Here is a 27381-nt window from a genome sequence, read left to right on the forward strand (position 1 = left end):
TGTATTTCAGTAAGTTCATGTTGTGAGTGGTGTCTGTTTCTATTGTATTTATGTTCTTGTTTGTGTGTGACCAGCCTCTTTGTGTTCCCTTGTGGAATTCTCTTTATTTTGTGTGTGTGTGTGATTATGACACTAAATTCCAGTATGTCCACGCTGCAGTCCATCTTTTTTATGTGTCTGTGTGAGTCAGAATGTTTGTGTTGTGTGCCTTAATCTGTTGTTTGTGTGTTTTCTTGAATGTGTATCATTCTATATTTGCATGTTTGTGCTTTTCTGTTTTGTGTGTGGAAGTGTTTGCCTCTTTGTGCACAGCTGTCTTTCTAAGATACTACATGCTGGTGCCCAAAGACTTTCTCAAAGCCAGCAGACGGCACCCACGAGTGTAAGGATACCAAGGATGCATAGTCTGGACTCCACCTCATGCGTCATTCTTCCACCACATGGCATTCAGTCCCTTTATTTCCCACCTGTGGTGTTTTTTTAGGTCGAGCCTAGCTGCGCGCGTGCATTCCTCTGCAAGGCATGGTGCTTCTTTGGTCCCAGTGGCAATTTCTCATTCTTGGTCCTCTAGCAAATCCTGTTAGCTGATTTTCTGGTCGCAGTGGTAATTCCACATTCTTAGGCCCACATGCATCAAGCATTTTTGTAGTCGCAAACGGTGCGATTCCTTAAAATCGGCCGTTTGCGAATGCAAAAGTGCTGGTTGGGATGCATCATGCCATTTTAGAAGTCGCATCTTTTTTACGATTTCTAAAATTGCGTTAGCATATAAGAAATCGCAATTGTGCGATTTCTTAAATGCTATGCATCATTACAGAAAAATGTGCGATTTTTAAAATTGGAAGTGCAAATTACCACGAAGTTCAACTTCGTGGTAATTTGCGAAATTGTTTAAAAATGCACAAAAATGCATTTTTTAAACTGTTAAGCTACAGACACACGTCCTTAGGACATATGTGTATGTAACTTAGGCTGAAAAGTACATTTCATGGGTGCAGGGGGGGGTCATTTTGACCCCCCTCTCCACCCTTGAAATGCATTGATGAATTGCAATTGCACATTGTGAATTCGCAATTCCCATAAATTCCTATGGGCATTTTGGCCCATAGGAATGAATGGGAATTGTGAATTCGCAATTGAAAATGTGCATTTTTTTTGCAAATCGGTAAAAATAGCGATTTTTACCGAATTGCAAAAAAAAAAGCAAAAATATTCATGCATAGGCTTTTGCGATTTCTAAATTGCGAATCGTTATTTTTCGCAATTTAGAACTCGCAAAAGCCGATATTGATGCATGTGGGCCCAAGTCCTCTACACAGTGCTGCAGCTGCTATTCTGGTCCTGTTAGGAGTTCCTCATTCTTTGACTGCTAGGCAGTGCTGCAGCTGCCTCTCTCTTCCCCGTTGTAATTCCTCATTCTTAGCCCTCTAGACTCCTCTAATAAAAAATATAATTTAAAACGCCAAGAGCTCTCACTTTCACAAGTGCGAGAACAAATAAAAAAAATCATATCTATCATTACAAATCTATACTGCACACCACTATCCACTATACAACGGCACTTTATCCCAACACTACTCTTTACTGCTATCTACACTCTAAACCTCACTATACAGCGGGACCTATAGGCATTGCCAATGCTTGTTGTTTTATTGCTGTATCGGCAGTCCTCAAATCAGCTTTGTGGTGCCAAGATGACCTCTGCAATGATTTCTTATATGCACGGGGACAATGTGGATTTGTAGAATTTGCTGGTTCCCATTTGTACTTGCAATTCCTGTACTGCAAATATAATTGTTAAGGCAAGATCTGTCTTTCTGTGATTCCCTGATTTCTCTCTGGATTGATTTTTTCTATAAGTATATTCTGTGAATATTCATGTGTCCACAACAAGGCATGAAGGCGAGCACAACTACATTGCCCAGGCATGGAAAGTCAATCAGAATGCTCCATTTCCCAAATCCGAGAGACTGCTCCTTGTCCAATGAACTTCAAATACTATTTTTTTTTTATCTGGCATCCTGATCTGTGTACCAAGATTCTAGAATAACTTGCAAATTATTGATGAAAGTATGCAAAAGCTGAACCATTCAACGTGTCTCAATTTGCCTTGTAATATAACTACTGAATGGATTTGCACAAAACCATACGAGGCCTATTAGGAATAACGCGCTATCTTCATAGCAAGTTTGGCGTCATTCCATTTAGCAGCTTTTCCTGTAGGAACAACTGAGGTAGAGAGACATTCATATAAATAACCCATATTACTTTGGAGTGCCCACCTCGTCTGATAACTACATATAACTCAGTGATACTGCCATATTACAATAATACTGTATTAGAAAATAAACAAATTAATACGGTACATTAAGGATGGATTTTTTAAATACTTTTTTATAGTTGGCATTATGCAAAACAATTCTAGATGTTACAATACTAACAGGTTCCTGGAGTAACTATGCATTGTCACAAAATTAAGTGCACAGCTCTTTGGGTATGTTCTTCACATTTTTATGTAGCCTCTCTATCAATGTCCCTCTACTGTTTCCAAAGGCATGTCAAGGTAAAGATTACATCTGGGGCATTACTTCTGTTCAGAAACAGTGTAATAATAGGGAACAAAATAAATTCACCCACTAATCCCTTTTTTGAGTTTATTGGCTATATGTAACATACCTGCATGCCTCCTTGACCAGATTGTACTATTTGCATTTCAAAATAAAATAAATAAATCTCTAAAATTTAACGTGTGTTTTTGCTAAAATCTCTTTTTTTTATGACTGAAGTCTTTCTTCCCCATCAGATAGTCTCTAGTGTTCTTTTCAGGATGGATGAGAATTATGTACAATTTTGGGATGAAGATGCAGAACACTAGCCCAGCACTAGAAGCTAAAATGGCAAAGATTTCAACAGCAACCATGTATTTACCATGCGTACTGAGGTATGCTGGAATGAAGGACAGCCACACACTGGCAAATACCAGCATGCTGAAGGTGATAAACTTGGCCTCATTGAAGTTATCGGGGAGCTTTCTGGATAGAAATGCAACAATGAAGCTGACAATAGCCAGCAGGCCCATGTATCCAAGCATGCACCAGAAAGCAGTGTAGGATCCTTGGTTGCATTCCAATAGGATCACTGCTCTCATGGACTTAGTGTTCTTCTCCAAGAAAGGTGGCGAGGTGGTGAGCCAGGAGCTGCAGACAATCACCTGAATAAGAGTGCAGGCAGAAACAATCGACCTGGACAAATGGGGTCCAATCCATTTATTGAAGTGGTTGTTAGGTTTGGTTGCACGGAATGCCATCACCACCATGATGGTTTTCGCAAGGACACAGGAGATCCCAAATACAAACACAATTCCAAAGGTCACCTGCCTGAGTACACATGTCAGTGTCCTGGGCTGGCCAATAAAAATCAATGAACAAAGCACACAGAGCTTAAGTGCCATAAGAAGGAGGTAGCTGAGCTCTCGATTATTGGCTTTGACCATGGGTGTGTGCTGGAACTTGATGAAGACAACTAGGATTGTGGTAGGAACAAGGGCAAAGAGGAAAGTTGTGGCAGTCAATATCTGACCCAGGGGTTCTTGATATGAAAGGAATTCGATCTGTCTTTCTAAACATTGGTTTTGGTGTTTATTAGGCCAGTAGTCCTCAGGACATTGTGTGCACTCGGTGGAATCTGCAATAAGATGAAATCATGGTTTAACCAACAGATGAGACATTGGTGGAGTCAATTAAATTAGATTAGAACAACAAGATAGCACGCTGTCATTAGTGTGCCTTTTACACTGGAGGCCAAGTAATAGGGAAGATATTTCAGCTTTTACTTTTCTCCGTAACAATATATAACTGTTGGAGAAAAATGCTGTACTAAATAGATTTTGATAGCTCTTCATTTCTTTCTAGAATTAATGTCCATGGAGATGTATTCTTCCCCATTTATGTTTATATCTGTATGATAGTTTTCACAAACAGGTAAAATATTTTGTTACTCAGTGCTCTGCTGTTGCCGATATATTGCAGCATTATTTTCACCTGGAATGACCAACATTTGGTTAGATTTAGTCATCCAAGATACGTATGTCATTCAATTAGCAGGTTTTTCTTTTCTAATCATGAATTGACCATTTATAGATAGATATGATCAATCTTTTTCTCAAACAGTATGTATTTACTGATATTGAAGTTCACCCAGTACCAGTCTAGATATTCTGAGACCATACATAATTTTTGCTTCCTCTTATATTGATATTGATCTACAAATCTTTACCAGAAACTATAGTGCTTACCTAACTCAAAGGTGAAACCAACCTCTTAATTAAGAGAAATCAACTAGATTCTCACCTCTATAACTAACTAATCTTTCTCCTAAGTCCACTGTTACCTCTTACTTTACACATCAAAAACCTGAAAAATGTCATCCATATCTGGACTGACAAATTGCTACTTTTCTAGTTGGATAACAGACCAGACTTCAGTATCAAGACAGCTCTCCTTGATTTTCGGACACTTTTTTCATATCAAGTTACTTCATAACTCAATTCTTATTAATTGCTTAGTTCTGAAAAAATAAATGCAGTCATAAATGTAAATGTCAAGGTATTTGTAGAGCGAACTGCCACCAAGCGGTTTCCTGGCGCTATTACTCATACCGCTGTGGAACCCTTCCTGGCTTTCCCTGTGAAGTGTCCACTCATGGGCACCCCCCAGGGTGAAGCCAGGCATCCTAGTGCTGTTGGGGCCGGTGTGGATGTTAAGCAAGCTAATGCCCAGAGATGCAGCATGGGGCCCATGATTAGAATAGGCACCGAGACGAGAATTGTTAGATCCGAGGAAATTGAGCCCAAGACCCGCCGAGGCGGGAATTGAACCCTGGTCCCGGGCCAGAACTCTGCATCAGGGTCTGCCGCTCTAACCATTGAGCCACATTCCTCCACAAATCCTCCACTCCTCATAAAAAGCAATATATTCTGCAAAACGTCAATAGTGTCCGCAATAAGCAGCATGTGTTTTCTATGCATCCCTTTCTGAAATCCTAATAACTCTGATGATTCCTATAATAGCTGCTAATCATTCAATGCAAAGGGAAAATAGAGGGATGGCCCTTTTGTAGCTAAATATGCTGTTTCCAAAACAGAAGTGATAACTTGGTAGCTTTATAAAATAATATTAGTTAAACATATATTCACTAGCATATTCATTCCCTACACCAATTCATATATCTACACTAATGACTTGTGGTAATTCCAATGAAGCAACTTGGGGCCAGATGTAATACAGAATTTTACCGATTCGGTATTTTAGAATCGGTAAATGGTATGTAGCTAATGGTTCAGTAAATTTTACAGAATCGGTAAAATTCGGTAAATACCGATTTGGTATTTACCGATTCGGTATTCCCCACACTGACACCCTGTTGCACCCCTGAATAGTGCATGGGTGCACATGTGACACACATACATGCCCTAAGGGCATGTATGTCTGCTACATGGCACTGTTAAAAAAGCACAAAATTGCTTTTTTCACGGTTTTCGTTATTTACCACCAACTTGTCGTTGGTGGTAAATAACGAATCCTTAAATGTGAAAAGCACTCACTTGAGGGCTTCCTACATTGAGGATTCGGTAATTTACCGAATCAGTATGTTAAGAATTCGGTAATTTACCGATTCCTTAAGTTACCGATTCGGTAAAATACGAATCCTACAATCATGCCACCTACATTCCAAATGCCAAATACCGGTCGTTAACAGCCTAAATTCGATAATTTTGGCCGTTACCGACTGGTATTGGGCGACCTACATCTGGCCCAAAATCTCTTAGATTTCCAAAGTAGGGAAAATAAGGGCAAAGGATTCATGGTAATCATAACAATGCCAGAGAAGTAGCACAACAACTGGTCAATCTATCTCACCTGTCCTATTGGTGATTTCTCCTTCTGAACAAGAGACACAGTCATAGCAGCAAGCTGGTTTACCCTTCTTGGATGCTTTCCTGCTCCCCAGTGGGCAACTCTCACTACAAACAGATCGCGGAGGCTTGAAGAAGCAGAAAAAAAGTAAATAATTATGGCTGATGGAGAAGAACTGACAAATATGAGAAACATATTCTGGCTAATTGAAAATGGTTTTGTAATAAAAGGTTTTTAAAACTGACCATGATTATGCCAATATTGAAAGAAACATCCAGAAAAAGGAAGAGTTAGGGATGTGGATATTTTCAAAACAGTTAAAAGTGTCTCGAATTGTTGATTGTATGGGGAAAAAGAGCAAGCTGTGAAGTGGAGTGTAAACTTGACATTCTGAGTGCCGCTGATTTTACTAGCGGACACGAGACCTACCTGAGCGCTACACGGCGCTATGCCGAGCTGAGGCGCGCTTTAACAGCAATATTGCGGCGTGTTTTTAAAATCCTGTTCTGTTATTTTCTTTAAACTTTATTTGCTTATCCCCTGCTTTTAAAGTTCAACTCCACTCACTTGCACCATAATTGGTACTGCCACCGCGTTTTGCGGGTCCCAGTTCCTGTGGGCTGGTGGTGGGAGCAACAGCGCTTCTGTGGCGGCCATATTGGGTGAGGGGTGCACGCTCTAGTGGCTCAGGCGACGACCTCCTCTTAAGGGAGGTAACCAGGGGGCTCGGTCTTGACATTCTGAGTGCCGCTGATTTTACTAGCGGACACGAGACCTATCTGAGCGCTACACGGCGCTATGCCGAGCTGAGGCGCGCTTTAACAGCAATATTGCGGCGTGTTTTTAAAATTCTGTTCTGTTATTTTCTTTAAACTTTATTTGCTTATCCCCTGCTTTTAAAGTTCAACTCCACTCACTTGCACCATAATTGGTACTGCCACCGCGTTTTGCGGGTCCCGGTTCCTGTGGGCTGGTGGTGGGAGCAACAGCGCTTCTGTGGCGGCCATATTGGGTGAGGGGTGCACGCTCTAGTGGCTCAGGCGACGACCTCCTCTTGAGGGAGGTAACCAGGGGGCTCGGTCTTGACATTCTGAGTGCCGCTGATTTTACTAGCGGACACGAGACCTACCTGAGCGCTACACGGCGCTATGCCGAGCTGAGGCGCGCTTTAACAGCAATATTGCGGCGTGTTTTTAAAATTCTCTTCTGTTATTTTCTTTAAACTTTATTTGCTTATCCCCTGCTTTTAAAGTTCAACTCCACTCACTTGCACCATAATTGGTACTGCCACCGCGTTTTGCGGGTCCCGGTTCCTGTGGGCTGGTGGTGGGAGCAACAGCGCTTCTGTGGCGGCCATATTGGGTGAGGGGTGCACGCTCTAGTGGCTCAGGCGACGACCTCCTCTTAAGGGAGTCATGCTCACGCGCAGCGGCCACGCGCAGCGGGTACGCCGGATCACCGCCGGAGTCACGCCAGAGTCCAGCCCGTCTGCGCCCGTCAGCGTCCCGGAGGCGAGCGGGGCGGCGGACTGGGCTCATCCATTGGGCGTTCACGCTCCTGGGCCCCCTATGCTTCGATATTCATCACGGGAGCTATGCTCCTTTCAATACTCTTTGGGTGGCTGCTGTACTGTTTTCCCCGGTGGCTACATGGGTAAGTCTCGCTGCCCTGGATGCGGATGGCATCCTAGCCGTGTTACGTCTTTGCTTCCCATTAAAAAGATCGACAAGGTTGGGTACTCTTGCATGCTGCTCAACACTAGATCTGTGGGCAGACATGCGCAAGATATTTACGATCTGTTAGAGACGGAAAAGCCACTTTGCCTCATGTTAACTGAGACGTGGCTGGGGGAATTTTCTAATCCCGATGTGGCTTTAGCCATTCCTCCTGATTACAATGTCTTCAGGAAGGATAGACTTAAGGGTAGGGGTGGGGGAGTGGCATTGGTGGTGAAGAAATGCGTGGCCTGTTCCATTCTGCCTGTAGATGATATCTGCGGCTCTGAGTCCCTTGCCTTTTCCATCACTCTGGCACCACACCAATCTTTTAAAGGTCTACTGGTTTATAGGCCACCTGGTCCACCTGGAACCTTCTTCGAAGAGTTTGAGTCGGTCTTATCGGGTCTGGCCCTGAAAGCAGAACACTGTATTGCTGCCGGGGATTTTAACTTTCGTATGGATGAGCCATCGGACCCGGACACCATCAAACTCTTGGAGGCCACGGCCCCCCTGGGCCTGATCCCGTATCTCTGGGGGCCAACGCATGACAAGGGACATACTCTTGATCAGGTCTTCTCGACATCTCCTTTGGAGGCGAAGGAGATTATCCCGGTGCTTTGGCCAGACCACAGGCTAGCCAAATTTGTGGTTAAAGGCACGGTGAAACTGGCTTATCCCGCGTCTCAGCAACAGGGCCGTGCCCTCAGGGCTTACCATCGAGTGACTCCAGCTATGCTGGCTCAGGCCGCTCTGGATCACCCATGCCCTCTTATAGGAGATCTGGAGAAGGACCTTGAGTCTCTGCAGGCATGACTTCTGGACAGGCTAAATGATCTTGCCCCAGTGATGCCCCCCGCTCAACACCGAAACGTGTATCGGCCCCCTGGTTCACTGCGGCACTATCTACCGCCCGACAGCTTTGTAAGGTGGCTGAAAGAGCTTGGCGATCACAATATGATTCTGAGGCAAGGCTGACCTATAAGACAGCGGTTAAGGCTTATCAGCGGGACATTCGCCTGGGAAAAAAGGCCTATCTTGCAGGGAGGATAGAAGCCGCTTCCAACTCCTGTAAGGAGATTTTTACCATAGTTAGAGAATTTACGGCCCCTCGTTCCAATGTATCTCGAGGCATGCTCTCTAAGTCCTGGGCTTCTGATCTCGCTAACTTTTTAAATTAAGCTTATTCAGGACTCTTTTCAACTGGCGGCACCCGTGGGGTTGATTAATCTCGAGGATGATCCAGGCCCCGCGGTCTCACTAGGCCCGATGCTGGCCGTTTTTCCTCCTATTTCAGCCCCGGCTTCCTTAGCGCTTATGGGCAATCTTAAGTCTGGGTCGCCCCTGGACCCCTGCCCGGCCAAATTTCTGGCTAAAATGGCGGAAGCTATAAACCCTTTGGCGAATCCTCTCCCGAATCTCTCGCTGAGCCAGGGATTGGTTCCGCAGGCCTGGAAGCAGGCAATGGTCATTCCCTTGCTGAAGAAGCCTGGTCTTGATCCCGAGGCTCCGGTCAATTATAGACCGATTTCTCTTTTGCCAGCTTTCATGAAAATTTTAGAGAAGCACATACACATGGTGCTCTCCAATTTCCTGGAAACGCACGAGATTTTGCACGCTACTCAATCCGGCTTCCGTCCGAACCTCAGTACAGAGACCGCGCTCCTGGAGGTGTCAGAAGCCATTAAAGGGGTACTGGACTCCGGGGGCAAAGCCATGCTGGTCATGTTGGACTTGTCGGCGGCCTTTGACACCGTTCCCCATGAGGGCCTTCTCACTAGACTCTATGAGATTGGCCTTAGGGGAACGGTGCTCAGCTGGTTTTCATCTTTCCTAGCTGGCCGCCGACAAACGGTCTGGGCCCCCCCAGACTCCGCCATGATGCCGCCATTGGGAGTCGGGGTCCCGCAGGGCTCTATATTGAGCCCGACCCTCTTTAACATCTTTTTGACCCCTTTGGCGGTATTGGCGGAGTCGTTCGGGGCCCAGATCGTATCCTATGCCGACGACACCCAGCTCCTCTTTTCCTGTAAGAGGGGAGGAGATTTTAATGGAGAGAGTATCCGGGATTGCCTTGAGGCTGTCTTTAGATGGTTTCATCTGAGCGGCCTTAAGTGTAACTCAGATAAGTCTGAGGTACTCTTCTTCGGGTGTGCGTCGGTCCCTGACTGGCAAGCCTGGTGGCCCATTAACATGTTTCCTCCATCCTGTCCATCTCAAGTAGTTAAGAACCTGGGTGTCAAGATGGACAAGGGTCTGACGTTGAGATCCCAGATCCTTGGGGTGACGGGCACATGTTTTGGCCTCCTCAAGATGTTGAGGAGGTTTCTTCCTCTCTTGTCTGAAGAACATAGGAAGCTGACCGTGCAGGCTCTGATTGGCTCCAGGTTGGATTATGCTAATGTTCTTTACCTGGGCCTGCCAGAGTATCTGTTGCAGCGGCTTCAGGTTGCGCAGAATGCGGCCGCGAGGGCCATTTATGGCCTAAATAGGCGAGCCAGTGCTGCCGGTCTCCTGCAGACCTTACATTGGCTGCCTATCCGCAAACGGATCGCCTTTAAGGCATTAACCTTGGCCTACAAAGCCCTTCATGCTGTGGGAGCTAAGTATCTCCAAAGGAGACTCGCCTTTTACCACCCGGCCCGCTCTCTCAGGTCAGAATCTCTGTTCTTGGCGACGGTGCCGCGCGTAAAGAGAGCTCGCACTGGAGGTCGCTCCTTTGGACTGCTGGCGCCACAGCTGTGGAACACCCTGCCGCTGACACTTCGTGGAGCCACTAGTTTACTTGCCTTTAGGAAGGGTCTAAAAACTTGGTTGTTCTCCCTTTAGGTTGCTTCCTTTTTTCTTTTCTGTTACGCCCTTACTCTGTTTTTATTACTGTGTTGTGTTATTTTGTGGTAGGTCTCATTATTAAAGCGCCGGGACACTCTTTTTGAGTAGCCTTGCGCTATATAAAAAATAAATATAACATAACATAACATAACATAACTTCACCTCCAGGTCCACCTCTCATATCTTTTCTGTGGGACAATCCTCACACAGATAGGTTTACTACATAGTAGTAACTGTGAGCATGGCCTGGGGCAAAGTCTAAGAAAATGATTATACTTATTACTAAATGTAAGGGGTTTAGGTAAAAGTAAGGAGGGGATTAGGAGGGTTATAGATAGGTTAGGAAGGAACATGCACATATCCACAAAAGAGTAAGTCCATTGCTATTCACTGACTGCACTTCTAAAGTTACTAGAGCCAAAAAGGAACCAAAGCAATAATGAATTACTTGAGCTCAGAGCTGAAGTAAGACGAGCACCACACGTGGCCAACCACTGGTTTTGCAACACCCTCTCATAAAAATATTGGAGGTAGTTACTTAAAGCAAAACCCCATAAGATATAATGTTCAGTTAAATTCAATTATTTAAAATAGTTACAAATATAAATAAATATAATGTAATGTTAAAAAATCTCAGAATTAAACATTTAATATTTAATGATAGGACATTTTAACAAATATTTTGGAATTTATAAATGAATGTAACAATAATGTTTATGAAAATACAATCAGATTACTTTTAATTAATTCTATACATCACTTTGAATAATTATTAACATAACTATTTTACTTTAGGTGGGAATTTATTTTTTAATTTTAATGTCATAAAACTAATTTTTACTTATTGTAATATATTTAAACTAATTAAGCATTTAATTCAGAATTAACAGTGATAAAGCAGGTTTTTATTTGTTTCCACATTTAAAATAAATATATACAAAGAATTTACATTATTATTACAAAATAAAACATTTTTACTGTGATAGTCCCTTCAAATACAAATAAAACACTTACTTCACCAATAGGGACTGCTAATTCTACTGTTCCCAGCGCACACATTTCACAGAAAACACAGTGCAATCTGTTCCTGTTGGATGCTGAAATAGGAGTGCATACTGGGTTTCCAAATGTGCAGAGCCCAACTATTTTGAATATTACTATCAAAGAATATTCCAAATAAGTTATATCAATGTGCCCCCTTGTTTTAAAGATTATTCCTCTGTTATGTGGCAGTAGTTCAGGCCACAGTTCAATATTAATTAGTCAAAATGTAGAAAATTGGGTTTTTGGTTGGAAGGGAGTGAACAGTTTGCTTAACCCTCTGGCATAAAAGTAGTCAGGCTTAACTTAGAGGCAATGTGTAAATATTTATGCAGCACACAAACAATAACAAAGTGAAAACGGAACACAATAAAAATCCCACTCCAATCTAGAAAAGTAGAATGCTAATTAAATTATTTTACCACAAAATGTAAAAAATCGAATCAGTAGAACTAAAGTTATAAATTTTTAAAGTTTAAGGTTAAACTATCCCCTAAAAGATCAAAGCAACAACCAGGGGCATCTAGTTGCGTAGAACCAGGACAAAGTGGAAAGTTATGGTAGAGAGTAATGGAGAGAGCGGTTCGGTATACAAGAAGTAGATTGGGCCCCACCTTGGCTTGTCTTTGGCCTTTGAACAATGGAACATTTCTGAGAAGATACATTACAGTGGAGTAAGGCAGACAGCGGTATCCGAGTAGGTGGCTTCATTGTAAAGGAGTCACTGGACAGAGATGTCGAGAAGATTTCTACATTCAGACTTTGCTACTCTTTTAGGGGTCTAAACTTTCCAGCGGGATGATGCTAAAGGCTGTAGCCAACAAGGGCTCCAAGAGGTCAAATACCCTTTCAAAGAGGAGCCGTTGTACAGGATTTGCTGCTGCTGAGAAGAACGTAGTGGGAGCTGCTGTGAAGTCAGGCTGACCGGAGGGGCACCTTGGGCAGATTGGCGAGCAGGTAAGTACCAGTCTCCTATCGGTTCTCAGACCACATTTTAGTGGAAATTTTTCAAACTCCCAAGTTTTGTTTTTTGGCTGTTTGGGCACTTTAAACCACTACCAAGGGTCCAGGACTGGCTGTGCACCACTTGTAGGGCAGCACTCACTTCAGCCCGGGTCCAGGTGCAAGTTCAAGGTTGTTGTAGCTTTGTGTGCCCCTGTAGCTCAGAACAGGAGGTCACCCAACTCGCCATTAGAGTCACTCTTGTAGTCCTGGTATCAAGCAGCAAGCCAGGCCTCAAGCGGCAGGGTAGTCCTCTGATGGTACAAGGCCAGCTTAAAGTAACAGGGTGGTCCTCTTCTAGCAGCAGGGCAGTCATCTGAGGTACAGATCAGGTCTCAAGCAGCAGGGTAGTGCTCTGAAGACCAAGGCAGTCCTTCTCAGTGTCCTCCGTAGGTCCAGGAGTGAAATTAAGAGTTGGTCTCCGGTTCCAATATTTACACCATCGTGCCTGCCTTTCAAGTGGAAGAAACTTCTAGACTTCCCCCCACATCTGGTTTTGGAATTTCTTTCCTTCCCCGGAAAAGCTTCAAGAAGTCTAGGGTGACAGAAGACAGGGGTGAAGATCTTTGTGAGTTTGCTGGAAGCAGCTCCTTTGAAATTTAAATGGGCAGGGGAATACTTCACCCCTCTCATCTTGACAGGAGTGCTAATCCTGCCAGAAACGAATCCCCTTTTGTCTCACTGTCTTTGAGTACTATACATAGGCCAACTTCCATTCTAATCACAGTTCTGTGACCCAAGACACAAGATGAAGGCACCAAATGGTTAGAACAAGAAAATGCCAACTATCTAAAAGTGACATTTTCTGAATTGTAATGTAAAATACAACTTTACCATTAAAAATGATTTTAAATTACACAATTATTTTGAGACGAAACATGACTTTCCCACCTGTTCCCAATCAAAAGTTAGCACTTAGTAAAAGTAATAAGGTAGCCCAATGTTATCCATTGGGAGAGGAAGGCCTCACAGCACTGTCAATTTAAAATGTTTCCAACACCAGGCCATATAAAACCTAAAAGCATACGTTCCACTGTTTAAATACAATTTGTCCTGCCCTATGGGCTGCTTAGGACCTACTCTAGGGGTGACTTATATGCATTAGAAAGGGAGGTTTAGGCCTCACAAAATGTTTATTTTTCCAGGTCTAATTGGCAGTTTAAAACTGCACACAGACTGAAATGGCAGGCGTCAAAGATGTTTTAAAGGGCTATTTAAGGGGATGGCACAATTAGTGTTACAGGCCCACTATTAGCATTTAATTTTCAGGCCCTGGGTGCATGCTGTACCAGTTTACAAGGGACTTGTAAGTAAACAAAATGTGCCAATGAGATGTAGGCCAATCTTACAATGTTTTAATGAACAAGCACAAGCTTTAGCACTGGTTTGCAGTCCTTATGCCAACAAATATAAATTCCGAAAACAGGATGGATGAAGGTAAAAAGGTTTGGTGATGACCCTGCATAGAAGGCCAGGTCCAGCGCAAAACATTAGTGTATGCAGTTTCTGACAACACATTCCATTCTTAAATATTTATTTCATGGAACTTTATTGGGGTGGAAGTCAATAAAACCATACATAAACATAGTCAGAAAAAAGATCCTCCATGCCTTTGACTGCAGTGATCACCATACATATCTGTCTAATATTGGTGAATTTAATTTCATAATCCTTAACACTGTTTAAATATATCACAATATAATGTATTAGGCCAAATAGGACTGGTGTCTATTATTATCAACTAAAACTGCACCACTCATGAATACCAAAAGACAGGCTATCACTCTACCATAGAACCTGTACTCATACAGCCATCCCTGTTTCACCAGAAAGGGTACAGTATATATGCACTCTCTTTTGGTAGTCAATATCAGCAAAACAAGTCTAACCACATGTCAATTGAGGTTACAATAAAGTTTTTGTGAAATAAATTGCAAAATAATAATTGTGATAGAAATCAAAGCCAAGTAACCAGTGCATGTCAAAAATCACGGAGAGTACCTTCACAGATCCTTAAGCTATTTCTGTTATTTGGGAGTAGTGTCCTATTCAAAAGCACAAATATCAGGTAGGTAGCAATGTGATAATAAAATATATGATGTGAGGTGAACAATGTATCACATGTTTTTACTCACATTAGCTATGTCCTCATTTGATCTAATTCTTCATTATAATTTTCCTACTTGAAATAAAAATCACACTACAATCATATCTGAGAATGATATCGTAGTCAGAAATCTTGTGGTCACTGCATTAAAAACATACCTTATCTTATCCTCAATATAACGCAACTCCCCCAGGGATATCGCTCCTCATAATTTTCATGAGGGCCTATGTGTAATCTCCCAAGCTGTGTAAAAATCCTTGCCTCCACTCTGTAACTATACATGGAAGTCACAAATTCTTGTAACTGCGCCCACTGCTCCTAGACACATTCTTCACACTTTAAATACTTCTCAAACTATATGAAATAAAGCACGTTCATGGGGAAGCGCTAGAAGGTGCCTGGCAAGATGGCTCCGCCTTAGCGCAGTTCTGCTGGCCGAGTGAATAATCTGCACATAATCCTGCTGCTGCTGCACCATCGAGCCCCTAAAGACAGGAAGATGGCTTTGATACAGTGGTGTGCTGCTGGGGAGAAGCTAAGGCTGGTGATAAACACTGCCAACCACTGTTTTGCTCTCACCCTGATGCGGCTGATGGCGATGGTGAAAATGGCGCCCTCCGACAGCGACTGTGTAAACCAGGTGGGCAGCGCCCGCATCGCTTTGCGTAGCAGAGTAATCCCCGGGGCAGAGAGAGCTCGGCGTCTGCTTGGTGCCGTGGCGAACCCTCCAGTAGTGACAAAATGTGCGGTGAAGTCTACCAAGAGCAGCACCATGAAGGGGGAGCAGTGTCTCCAGTGGGCCAGCACAGACAGACGGCTGCAAGACAGCATGGTGGGGTGGCATGAGCATAGAACGCTGTACTGTCGAAATAACGAAGCGGCACACCAAACAGCGGAGGTGAGCGCCCAGAGAAGCGGAGTGATCGGCCGTTGACATAACAACCGAGTGCTGGCCCGGATCAGCCCTGCCAGGTGGTGAGACATAGCTACAGTGCGTGACTGGGCAGGAGACTAGACAGAGGAGGTGAAGTAAGAGAGAAGTAAGAGAGAATGATCTTGGCCTGCAGACACACCCGGCAGCTCTTGAGAGAGAAATTGGCCCCACAGTGAATGTATAACTGTACCTAGGCACTGCTGTAGAAATAGTTAGTGGCCCACAGCCCCGCTCTAATGCAAAGAACCCCATTACAAAGGCGCTATACAGGCACAGAGTATACCATTGCGCAGGAGGAGGTCAAAGCCTACTATTTAGGTTAAAACGTGACCTCTCAAGATGAGGAAAACAGATAAGAGCCAAACCCGCCTAACATTCGAGAAAAGGAAGCCTGGAAGGTCCAAACAGCGGGCATTGTGGGACTCAGACAAAGACACAATTGTGGAGGAGGCAACCTCACGTGAATCCACTCTTATAGCCATGCACAGTAGCTTCCAGTCTATAGATGGCATAATAGATGCACTAAATGCAAGGATGGATCATATATCTGCCAAATTTGACAAACATGGTGCCAGGTCGGGGGAAGCAGAAAAACGAATCTCAGATGAGGAAGACAGCTTGAAGACCACCTCATCCCAGTGCCTTAACATGGAGAAGGTCTTGGCCATAATACAGGCCAAGAATGAGGATTTAGAAGCGAGGTCGAGGCAAAATAATCTATGAATCATGGGCCTGCCAGAATAGACAAACACGGGCAAGCTGGAGCTCTGCTTAGAGGATATGCTCAGAGACATCTTTTGTTCGGAGAATCTGTCTTGAGTGTTGATCGTGGAGAGGGAGCATAGGTCCTTGGTGGTGCACACGTCTCCAGGGACCATAAATTACTACGGTAATGATCATGCCTTCTATCCAGCCTTTACAGTTGCGGTCCAAGCAGCCTGGTGAGAATTCCAGTCAGTAAATAAACAACTACTAGCAGCTAATATCCCATACGCAATGGTGTACCCGGCTTGGCTGCAGATTGAAGTGGATGGGAAGACCAAACTGTTCAGCACTCCAAAACTGGCCATGGAGTATGTTACGTCACTTAAAAGGAGTCAACGTGAGCAAGAAGACAGAACCACCAAAGAGGAGCAATAGCATGAGCATGACGCTGGATGCAAGCAATAAGAACATTTGGACATATGAGGTAATCTTTTTCTGAATTTCAATGAATGAGATGCCAAAATAAAAGGATGCAGAGGGCATGGGACGAAATGGAATGGAACTGTAACATGAAGCAAGTAGTGCCACATGCAGCAGTCAAATACACATGACAAGTCCGTACACAAATGAAACCCACCACGCCAGATGATGGTGATGGCGCTGACCACAGACTAGGCAGAGAAAGTAGGTTGCAGAAGCATTGTGTTAGCGGCAATGAATCTAATGTTCACGCTCAGCCATCACCTCCATTTTCATCGGGAGGGTAACTGCGCACTAGTGCCCCCACATGGGAGTACCCCAAAGCTTACAATGGGGAATTGTTTTTGGGTTAGACAAGTTAGGACCATATGGGGCTGTCTTTAGCAAGTTGGTTATGCTGACGTGGGTGGGTCACCTATGTTTGATCAGTTGAGATTGTAGACAGTTTATACAACAAGTCAGTGGGCCATATATTGGAGAAAACACAACTCTGTGGGTTCTCTGGTTGAACAATTGCAGGAAATGGCACACAGAAGTGCTTTAATTAAATTCATTACATGGAATGTGAGTGGCCTGAATATTCCTAAACAAATACACCCTGTTCTAGAATATTTGGATAGATATAATATTAATGTGTCGTTTCTACAGGAGACCCACCTCACAAAGCACACTGAGCACAAGATAGGGAAATGATGGGCTGCAGTGAAGGCAGCATTGTAATACTCTGCATATTCCAGAGGGGTATTAATATTAGTAGGAAGGGCACGCCTTTTGTCTTAACGCATACAGAGGCAGAAGACCACAGTAGGTTGATCCTGATGTAGGGAAGACTGGGAGGACAGATGATTTTGTTTGTAAACACATATGACCCCAACATAGATGACCCTGAATTCTACCCACGACTTCTGCTGGCGCATTGATAGCCTAGCATCACCATTAGTGATTCGGGGAGGGAATCTCAATGTGTACTTAGACCCATACCTGGACAGTTGAACCTACACAGCTGCACATGGCAAGCAAGAAATTATGGAGGCCAAGGGGCTAGTAGATGTGTGGAGGAGTCAGAATTTAACTCTCAGGGAGGGAACCTATGTATCAACAGTACACGGCTCATGGTCCAGCCTGGACTACTGGCTGATCTCTATAGAGGTGAGCACATGGACGAAGAGGGTCAAGCATCTGGCCAGAATATTATCAGCTCATGCTCTGGTGATTCTGGAATTAGCAATCCCCACATGCAGCAGGCCACAATTCCAATGGAGATTGCAACCCTCTGCACTGATAGACCAAGTATTGCACACCACTGTGGGCACAGCCATCACAAATTTCTTTTTAGAAAATGAAGGGTCGGTAGAGGAGGCCGGGACACTATGGGAGGCCTTCAAGGTCACCATCCGAAGGAAATGTATGGAGACTCAGGCAGGAATCTTAAAAGTGCTACACAATAGTATAAAAGATGTGAAAGGTAAAATACTCACACTAGAGCAAACATATGAACACAAGGCCTCACATGTCTTGTTGGCCCAAATGAGGGAGCTGGTCTCTGAACATACTGAACTGGCAGAACAGGAGGTACGTCAGAGATCCAGAAGGTGGAGAGGCAGAGCATATGGGGAACACGGAATACCAGGCAGGGCACTTGCAAGTAAACTGGTTGGGCCATATGAACAGGAACTCATTGTAGAGATGATGGATCATGCATCGACACACACTAACACCACACCAGAGGTCCTAAAGGGCTTCACTGAGTTTTATTCCAGACTGCATGGATGTAGGGCTACGGTTGCGGAAAGTGAAATACTCCAGTATTTTGAAGATATTGCCCTGGGCTGGCTTTCATCAGGACAAAGAGAGTACTTAGTCCAACCCTGGATTGTGGATGATGTAAAGGAAGCAATAAAAGCATTGCCTAATAGTAAGGTGGCAGGAATTGATGGCCTACATGCGGAATTCTACAAGACCTATGTTGACAGTTTGGCACAGAGATTGCTAGAGTTGTATACCGAGGCATATGATAACGGTGTTTTGCTACCCACCCTGCGGGAAGCATTAATGGTGCCACTGCTGAAACCTGATAAAGAGGCCAATAGGTGCAAATCATATGGGCTGCTATCTTTAATAAACATAGATACCAACATCCTCGCTCAAATAATTGCAAATAGGCTGCAACCTCTAGTGCCAAAATAATCCTCCCAAATCAGTCAGGGTTTGTACCCCAAAGATCTACCTCACATAATCTATGCACTTTGTTTGCGGAGCTGCACCATCTGAACCCAGAGCTCAAGGCTGCTGTTGTGCTATTGGATGCAGCCAAGGCATTCGACTCAGTACAGTGGGGATACATGTTTCCAGTCCTTCCTAAAGTGGGTGCAACTGCTCTACACAGGGATGCCCCCTCTCCCCCATGCTGTTCTCCTTGGCCCTAGACCCTTGGCATGCAAGATAAGACAGCGGCAGGCCCAGGCTGCGCTAGGATTTCACCAGCCACCACTAGCCTTATCACTATATGACATGCAGTTATACATGAGGGACCCCGCAACACACCTGAAGACCATGCTGCAGGAGTACGTATGCTTTGGCAGATTCTCGGGCCTCTGGAAAAACTGGGACAAATTTATAGTCTTCCCTCTAACACCATGCACCACTAGTCAAGAACTGGAGTTCCCGGTGGTCTGGACGCAGGACCCTGTGCAAGACTTAGGCTTCTGGATACACACTGACCCAGAGATCATTATTAGCATGAACTACAGGCGGGCTGTGGCAAAACTAACTGACCATGTGACTAAGTGGAAGCGACTCCCCCTGTCCTTGCGGACAGAATAGCAGTTGCGTAAATGCTGATACTACCCAAGTTTGTATGTCTGTATTTACTTGTGAATATTTCAATTATACTCAACAAAACAATATTTCAAACACCCAAAACATGCTTAGAAAACCTACTGTGGGCAGGAAAACAACTGAGTTGCAGCTGGGACATTCTAACCCAACCGTATGATCTGGGGGCATTCGGGGCTCCGGATCTACGCCTATGCTTTTGACACTCTGCCTACCGTCACCTTGCCTTCTGCCACAGCGGGATACTCTGCCTGCCGCCATTCCGCCACAGCGCCATAGCGGGACTACAGCCCCCAGCAGTACATGTGGCGCGCACGCCGCCAACGTGTCCCTAAAGCACCAGGAGGCGTTTTAACGAGAGCAGGGTTCCCGCGTCGCGGGCGGCGCTGGGCGAAGCCTGGGCCAAGGGCGGGCCAGTTTGACCCCGTTGTAGCCTGGTGGAGGCTGGGCTGGGCCCCCTCTAACCTCTGCAGAACCAAGGTCAGTCTCCAGCCACACGATTCCTTTACTGAGCCATAATTATATTTTTTTGACTGTCAATATTGTAACTTATTTGACTGCAATGCCTGGCCGCGAATGAAAGGGCAGGAAAGTTGCTATGGGGGGGCATGTTGCGGGACTCTGGATCAGTTTATGACAAGGGCTACCTCGGTGTTAGCCCATGAAATTGCCCTAACTGAGCGTCGCGTTTCTCAAGAACTTCAATTTGCTAAACGCTCATCTTTGGGCGATCTGATCCTGGCACGAACCCTAGAAAGAGTAAATTGTAAGGCCACAGCCCCAGGAATGCTACGCCCAAGTGGAAATTCCACGACGCAGGAGGAGGTGCCTAACTCGATAAATGGGGAGCTTGACCAGCCAAGCGGACTTATATGTAATAACACTCAGTCTACTATGATTGATGAGCGGGCAATCCCTAGTGTATTAGAGGGGTTAACCCCGAAAGGCCTACCCAACCAACCGGCCCAGTCTACGGGGACAATCCCAAAAAGGAAGCGGGGGAGGGGGTACATTGAAGGGAAAAACCCTAAAATTCCTAAATTGCATAAACATGGAGATTTACCCAGTGTTAATCCCCCAAGTCCACTAAATGTGAATCTACCCTTAGCAGCACCTTTATCAAGGGCCCCCGCATGCTGGCCCTTCATTGTTAATGGACAATGGTCTTATGCAAAAGATTGGTGGCCTTATGACCTCTTCCCTACAACCCCTACTCGATAGGCTCTCAGTGATTAAGGACAGGTTGTTGAAATTTGAACATTTGACTATGACCAACATAGACGATAGCCAGAAGAATTTCCTATCAAACAGGCAGGTTAAGAATATAACAACGGATGGATGTGGAGGCGTGGGTGGCAGTAATTTGATCCTCGATACCCATGTCCCGGAACCAAGGGAAGGTACATCATGTGGAGAAGTGTGGCTCAATGGTTAGAGCGGCAGACCCTGATGCAGAGGTCTGGCCCGGGACCAGGGTTCAATTCCCACCTCGGCGGGTCTTGGGCTCAATTTCCCCGGATATGATAATTCTCGCCTCGGTGCCTATTCTAATCATGGGTCCCACTCTGCAACTCTGGGCAATAGCTTGCTTAATCTCCACAACGGCCCCAACAGGGCTGGGATGCCTGGCTTCACCTTGGGGGTGCCCAGGAGTGGACATTTCACAGGGAAAAGCCAGGAAGGGTTCCACAGCGGTATGAGTACAGCGCCACGACGCCCCGTTGCTGGGGCAGCAGTGCACTTTACAAGTACAAATTAATTTCATATTCATGTGCGAACACTGTAACAAGTCATACTGCTGGTAATGGCAGAGTATCTATGGAAAATCAAGACTTTATTAGGGGGGAGAGAACAACGCCAAACACTGGAAGAGGGTCCGGACACAATGATGCGGGGGGGGTGATAACAATGTGAATTTATTGCCACATATCAATCTGCCCCCTGAGGCAGTACCGTATGTGGTCATTCTGACAGTGGTTCCGGCCTTAGCCAAGGCTAATTCTGAATCATACACTGAGTTAAAGAACAAAACCATCCATTGGCTGAATACCAACAGACCGCTACCCCCAAATGTACATAGCCAAATTTTGCATGTACGTAGAGTAACCTGGGTGGGTTTGAGGAAAACAGACATTTCAGGTAATTGTATAGTAGTCACCTTCAGAGACAGGCAGGCAGTACGACATATTTGTGAGTGGCTACACCGACACCTGAGAATCTCTATTCAGGCACTGGACCTCAGCTATTTTTATACTATTACACCAAGCGGGGAGTTGCCTGGGCACCAGGAAATGATTCGGGAGGGGCATCCCCTACCTGGGAATTTCAGCAATAGAATTGTACTGGGAGGTTTTGATTTGGCCCCTAACATCCCACTAAGAAATATAGTGTCTTGGATATGGTTGACTGACTAGCGCCAAATCGTACTCTCCACCCCATTAGTTTCAATTATACAAGTGACCCTACTCTGGGTTTGGGGGCTGACACTCCGGGGTAATTTCCAGAATGAAGGGGTGTTTTGGGGGGTGAACCACAAAAGAGAAAAAGTATATCCGACCCATGTGAGGATGCGGGTATGGCAACTGGGTCTAAACTAAATTGTGCAACTACTTGCGAGGAGGGTATATATTCCCAAACCCCCACGACTTTTGATAACATTCTAGGAATGATAGTAAACCCACCCAGGGGAGAAGTGTAGTTGAGTTGCGAGGGTGTGATGGAAGCAAGTCCAAATGGTCTGAGGCTTATGTCATGGGATATAGCAGGACTATTGGGTAGACTGGAGCAGCCAGATTGGGGAAATTTCGTGGATGCCCACGAGATGTGCCTCTTCCAGGAAACATGGGCACTAAAATCTTTACACAGAGTTGGCTTTGTAGCATATAGTGAGCCAGCAGGGAAAGGGGCAAGAGGCAGATCGTCAGGGGGTCTATGCATATAGGTGGGCACATACCTAGGGTATACTGCGAAGCGCATAGAAACTCATACACCAGATATCCTATGCATTTTACTCTCTAATACAGATCTACCCAACCTGGCTATTATTAATGTTTACTCTAGGCCAGCCAAACATGGGCACACTTCACCAACTTTGGACCATTTGGCGGACCTACTTGCTATACTTTCGGGGAATGTACCCCTTATCATAGGTGGCGACATTTACTGCCACTTTGAACCCCTTAGTGGGCTGACATTACCGATTACTTCCGAGGGGGACGCAACACTATCGATCCCTGTGGCCAATGTTTACACTATAAGGGGATGGTCTCCCCTGGTCCTCCAACTGACCTCCCTAACACTCACAAACTCGTTTAGGGCTTGCAATAACCGGTTCCCCAATGATAATCCTGGTAACTTTACCTACAATAAACCTGCCCAGGAATCCATATTAGACTATATTTTAATAAACACCTAGTTTTGGCATAAAGTAGTAAAGTCTTGTCTCATCCCCCGTGCAGAAAGTGACCACAATCCGTTGGTACTGACTGACATTGGAAGCACAAGTACTAGAATCGGGGAAACCCCTTGGCCATAACCAGCATGATAACATAAAGGTGATAGATGGTGGTCGGCGCATCCGTTGGGGTGTAATAATCCAATCCCAAGATACTATAATGGAACTGTACTCATCTGTTATTCCTATGTTGGAAAAGATAAACTTGCTCACGGCATGGGATCCAGTGAGGATGATAAATTAGAGTAGGGAAAAGTGCATCAGGATTTGGTTGTAACCCTGGCTCCTTTTTTTTATAGCAACAAATTAAATGAGAATAATCAATCCAGAGGGAAAAATCTCTGGTATAATTCAGCATGCAGAGACATGAAAAAAGTGCTTCTGAAATGCCTCAAAAAGGGTGATAGCATAAGTATTAGGGAAGGTAGGTCTTTTTAAAAAAAAAACAATTTTTTATGATCACAAAGATATGAGATACTTTTGGAACTTAGTCCATACTGGACGAGTTGAAGGCAAGAATAGCATTGAGCCTAATATCAGTGAGGAAGCCTGGCATCTTGATTTTAAGGTTTTGTATTCAACCCCAACTGTTGATCAAAGTATGAACGGGAATATATGTAGCGCCCGAACTACAGCCATCTCTGGGGACACGCCAATCTGTACCTTGGTTGAGGTGTCTGCCGCAATCTCAAAGGTATTACCAAACAAAGCTCCTGGGTTAGATAGAATCCCCAGGGATTTGTATAGGAGTGAACAGACAGTGTGGGCCCCATACCTCCAATTGCATTTAAATGCAATCCTAAATGGGTTGTCGCTCCCCCCCCCCCACATGGGCTGGGGCAGAGATCATTCCAATTTACAAAAAGGGGTCCCAAATAGACCCTGTAAACTATAGGCCTTTAAGTCTCATCGATGTGTCCCAAAAAATATACGCCAAAGTACTACTGGCTAGACTTCATGAATGGATGAGGACAATAATATTCTAACTCCCCTCCAAGCTGGTTTTAGGAGCAAAAGATCGACTATAGATCAGCTATTTAGGCTACAACTGATACACTGGAAGCATATAGTTCTGGAGGGTGGAGGTTTGTACCTCGTGTTCGTGGATCTAAAATCCGCCTTTGATATGGTGTATCGCGATTAGTTGTGGGCCATCTTGTTAGATATGGGAGCTCCACCGTATTTATGCCACCAGTTTAGGCGTCTCCATGAAGGAACCTTTGCAAGGGTGAGGTATGGCAAGAATGGTAAACTGACATCTCCCTTTCCTGTTGAAAAGAGGGTGAGACAGGGAAGTGTCCTTGCACCGACCCTTTTCTCCCTCTTTCTCAATGGGTTAATAGAAGATCTTCTTGCTGCCAAAGATATTGACCCGCCAAAACTGGCGAACCGCAAATTACCTGTACTAATGTTTGCGGACGACACCCTGCTCCGCTCAAAATCAAAATGGGAATGCAGCGTGTCCCAGAGGAATTTACCCAGTTTTGTAAGAGGAGGAAATTGGTGGTCAATATTACAAAGACAAAATATATGGTCTTCAAAGTGAATTCTACCAACTGCCCACACCCTACAATGGATGCTAGACCCTTGGAGAGGGTCTCCAACTTTGAATATTTAGGACTCCCCCTAAATGATAAAATGGGGTGGGCCCCACAAATTAATAGATCCAATCTAAAATTAACCCAGGCCATTGGAGGGATCCTAAAACTTCATAAAACCTCGGACTGTAAGTCCAAGCTAGGGGAGCAAAGTTATATGGGGCAGAACTGTGGGGGCATTGCCCAGCAAATGTCCTCACAGTAACTGAAAATAGCTTTATGAGACAAGTTTTAAGCCTGCCCAAAAACACCCCCCCAGTACCCCTGAGAATGGATTTGGGCATTCTCCCCATAACGGATTTAATTTCATTGCGCCCACTGATGTATTGGCGACGGATGTGGGGTACCCCAGAGTTGATCCATTACAGGGACGAATTACAAGCAGTATTGTCTATACTGGAGCGGGTAGAATCCCATGGCTGGTTTTTATGAGGGACATATGTAGAGCTATAGGCATGGAAGATCTGTGGTCTGCACCCGAGGTGACGTGTCCAGAAATCTCAAAAAAGTAATTAGGAAGTGTTAAAAAAGAATACAACCTGTCCTGTATTGCAAAGACAGTTGTATCTTCCAGTCTAACTCATGGGTTCCTTGACTTTGAGTGCCAAATACACGTTTGAGCAAGTGATAGATACCATGCAACCTGTTTTAGCAAAAAAGCTGTACCTTCAATTTAGATACGGGACGCTTCCACTTAACACTCAAACCAACAAGTGGGCAGGTAGTACAAACTGTCCTTGCCCTGGATGTTTAGTGGAGGAAGAAATGGTGAAACATGTAGTTCTCTTCTGTCCGGCATATAAGTCCCCCAGACTAGGTGGGTGATCCAACTTTGCAGAAACTTGGGCATTAGGAATCATGTAGAAATTCTGAAAACAGACACTGACCCGATTTTTGCTTTTGTGATCTCGAAATCTTTATTTGCAATGTGGTCTAAGCGTAGGCATCTCCTTGACAATTGTCATGTGAATGTACAACATCTGTAGTTTAGCTACCTTTGTTTAAGGACCACGTGAGATGCATGGTTAATTGTGTAAGCACTTGTTGACCTAAAGGATTTTAATATATTACATGGCTGTGAGTTGATGAGGGGTTTTACTTCCCTTTTATACGAAACTTTTTATCCAATTTTATTATTCAGATGTTAAATTATGTTTTTAAGATATTTATACAATTCCCATAGTGATGAATATTTATTGGCCAAAGTCCCTAAAAGGGAGCCCTTAATCTTTCTGTGTACTTTGTACCTTTGCACATGTAAATGGATTATTCTTTTGACTATTTTATGAGGTTGTTAAAATGTACTTTTTTTTCATGTACTTTCATATCTGTAATAGCCGAAAATAAAGTTTAATGACTGAATGAACTATTTATGTGCACAAGTGCAATTGCGCATTACTGGCACTTTCCTCAGTGCTATCTCCCACACTTAGCGGTGGAAGCTGACGCTGCACACCCTAACCCGCTGACTGCCATGCTGCTCCACAACAGATCTGGTATTAGCAAAGTAGAAATAAATACTTTAGCCTGTACTTTTAAAACCTGGAGATACTTAGGCACTGGGACAGGCGGGGCACTACTATACGCACCATATTTGCCTATTGTAGCGCATCCTGATATATCTTTACCATGTGAACAGGGGGTGCTAACTACTCTTGCTACTGAGGGCATTACATTTACATTTACATTACTACACCGGGAGATATGTACGTTAATGGCAAGTTTCTGTCACTTGAAGCATTCTCAGCGGGGCAAGCTTACACAGAGATTCTGGGGTTCACCTACACTACGCTCCGTATGGCTGTCAGAGCACTATATCCTGAGTTTCCAGCAAAGCTGGGGACACTAAAAGCATTTCAGGTGGTACTAACCACCAAATACAGTAAAGGTTTAACCCCTTCTATGCTCATGATGGAATGGTTCCGTCATAAGTACAAGTTCTAGTGTGCTCATGACAGAACCATTCTGTCATGAGCACATGCTCAGGATATCCCTCTGCTGCAGACTGCTGAGGGATTTCCCTTTTTTTTGCCTGGGGAGGAGGGGAAGAGCTTCCCCAACCTCAACAGGCCTATTTTTGTATTTCATTGAAATGACGATTGCGCGCATGGCGCACTATCGTCATCACAATGAAATCGAAACTGAAACTTAGTTTGAGTTTCTCAGTTTCGGTGCTTGTGGGGCTATCTCAGCCCCCCGAGCACTGAAAAAGGTGGGAGAGGTAATGCTGGAAAGGGGAGAATCTCCACTTTCCAATGGTACCCTTCCCTAGTGGATCCCTGCTTGGGGATCACCCCAGGAGGGTGATCCCCAAGCAGGGATCCACCCACTTGCACCAGGGAGGGGGGAGCGGCCCCTTGGTCAAGGACCTTTCCTCCCCCATTGTTTTTTTAGCACAACACTCTTTCTGCCCACCTTGGGGGGCAGAAGGGGGCAGTATACCCAATCTGCCCCCCCGGGGGGCGGAAGCCCACTAGACACCAGGGATTTTTTAAATTTGTTATAGGGTATGGGTGGGACCTGCCCAGAATGGGCATGATAATCCCCCCACCCCAAAAACAATTACCACAATCTTTTTGCCCCTCCCCGGAGGCATATTGGGGCAATAGCCCCTTATCTACCCGCCCGGGGGGCAGAAAGCCCACTAGGCCTCAGCATTATTATTTTTTTAAGTCAGGGGTGAGGTCAGCCCAGAATAGGCATGCCAATGCCCACATCTTCCCCCAAAAATGCCACAGTCTTTCTGCCCCCTGGGGGGCGGAT

The 27381-nt window shown here is 44.7% G+C and overlaps 1 protein-coding gene across 1 annotated transcript in view; it reads right to left on the reverse strand.

Annotated features, from left to right (window-relative positions):
* Positions 1-2758: 2758 nt before the first annotated feature.
* Positions 2759-27381, reverse strand: part of LOC144769534 (extracellular calcium-sensing receptor-like) — a 264210-nt gene continuing 239587 nt past the window's right edge. Inside the window, exons 5-6 of the mRNA XM_078653677.1 lie at positions 5919-6042; positions 2759-3684 (exon numbers count right to left, since the gene is read on the reverse strand). Of these exons, the coding sequence (XP_078509803.1) occupies positions 2759-3684; positions 5919-6042 (1050 nt within the window). The remainder of the gene's footprint in view (positions 3685-5918; positions 6043-27381) is intronic.

The sequence above is a fragment of the Lissotriton helveticus genome, chromosome 7, assembly GCF_964261635.1.
Source record: "Lissotriton helveticus chromosome 7, aLisHel1.1, whole genome shotgun sequence".
Taxonomy (NCBI): Eukaryota; Metazoa; Chordata; class Amphibia; order Caudata; family Salamandridae; genus Lissotriton; species Lissotriton helveticus.